Consider the following 1,236-nt stretch of genomic DNA (forward strand, 5'->3'; position numbering starts at 1 on the left):
AGTATGTTCTTGAATCAATTGCTCATCTATGTTGTGGTAAAATAGCTCAGTTGCACAAGTAACCTTACCACTATGACGTGAGAAATTCCCCTCTAATCCAGCCTCTGAACAAAACTTCTTAATGAGCATGGATAGCGTATTTTTGCCAACAATCTGTTTTGTGAAAGTAGGCTGCTGCTTATTAGTGGACGGTCTGCGATAAAAAGGACCTTTAGATGGAATCAATGATAAATAAAGCTTGTAACATGAGACAATGTCCCTTCTCCTCGGTCTGGCACAAAAAATATTTTTAGTGCCTTTGGTATAAATTTTCTGTGCTTTATACCTCTTTCGAACGTTTTCGATGTGCAACCATGAAACTGAAGATATTCAGACCATCACTGCTGACTCAAAAAGAAAACTGATTCACACAAAGAGACCGATGTTCAGCACCTGCTCGTAAAGCAAAAAGCTTGCAATTATAGAAATATACTATATTGAGTAGTCCAGTACTAGTTTTTACTGAAAAAAGTCCCTTTTCCCAAAGTGTAACTTCAATGTCTTTACTAATGAGATCTGCACACTTTCTTTCACTTCCGTAGCCAGCTCCTTCATTCGGGCATCCAAAGATTTATGTAATCTGTCGTATTGGCTGTTACTTTCATTGAAGAAGCTTACATCTGGTCGTCTATGTTCTCGAAGATAGCGTTGAATACTGACTACTATTTGATATAGTGAATTGGGTGGGTATGGTGTACAGCCATCCTGCTTAACTGCCTCATGAACGAATAATGATACGTTGTTATTCAGTTCCGTCTCCGTCATATCAATACTACTTGTGCATTCCAATTGCCTCTCGACACACCATGATTCAAAGACGCTGTTACCCCAGTTAGTACTCTTGACTGTGTTCTTAGGGACTCTTTCTACTATTGACTTCTCAACTTTCTCCATCTCAATACGTCTTTCAAATTCTGCAGATTTCCTAGTATGAGTCACCTTCACTTCCGACAGCTTATCTTCTGCATCGGCACTTTTTGATCCTTTCTCAGACTCTGGCAGCTCTTGGAGCAACACAACGTCACCTGCTGTATCATCTATGCCCGAGCATTGCTCCTTGCTCTCTACCTTGTCCGCAACGCAACATGTAATGTCACTACCACCACACAGCTGTTCCACGTCGTCCCAATCCTTGTCCCAGTCGATATCTTCCAATCCTTTAAGAAAATCCTCATCAATATCTTCTTCAAAATCCAT

General features: G+C 40.4%; 1 protein-coding gene across 1 annotated transcript in view; it reads right to left on the reverse strand.

Moving 5' to 3' along the window:
• LOC105313117 (uncharacterized) overlaps positions 1 to 1,236 on the reverse strand; it is a 1,529-nt gene extending 293 nt beyond the window's left edge. Inside the window, exons 1-2 of the mRNA XM_011406286.1 lie at positions 564 to 1,236; positions 64 to 209 (exon numbers count right to left, since the gene is read on the reverse strand). Coding sequence (XP_011404588.1) covers positions 64 to 209; positions 564 to 1,236 — 819 coding nt within the window. The remainder of the gene's footprint in view (positions 1 to 63; positions 210 to 563) is intronic.

This window comes from Amphimedon queenslandica, unplaced genomic scaffold (assembly GCF_000090795.2).
Source record: "Amphimedon queenslandica unplaced genomic scaffold, v1.1 AMPQUscaffold_13352, whole genome shotgun sequence".
Classification (NCBI taxonomy): Eukaryota; Metazoa; Porifera; class Demospongiae; order Haplosclerida; family Niphatidae; genus Amphimedon; species Amphimedon queenslandica.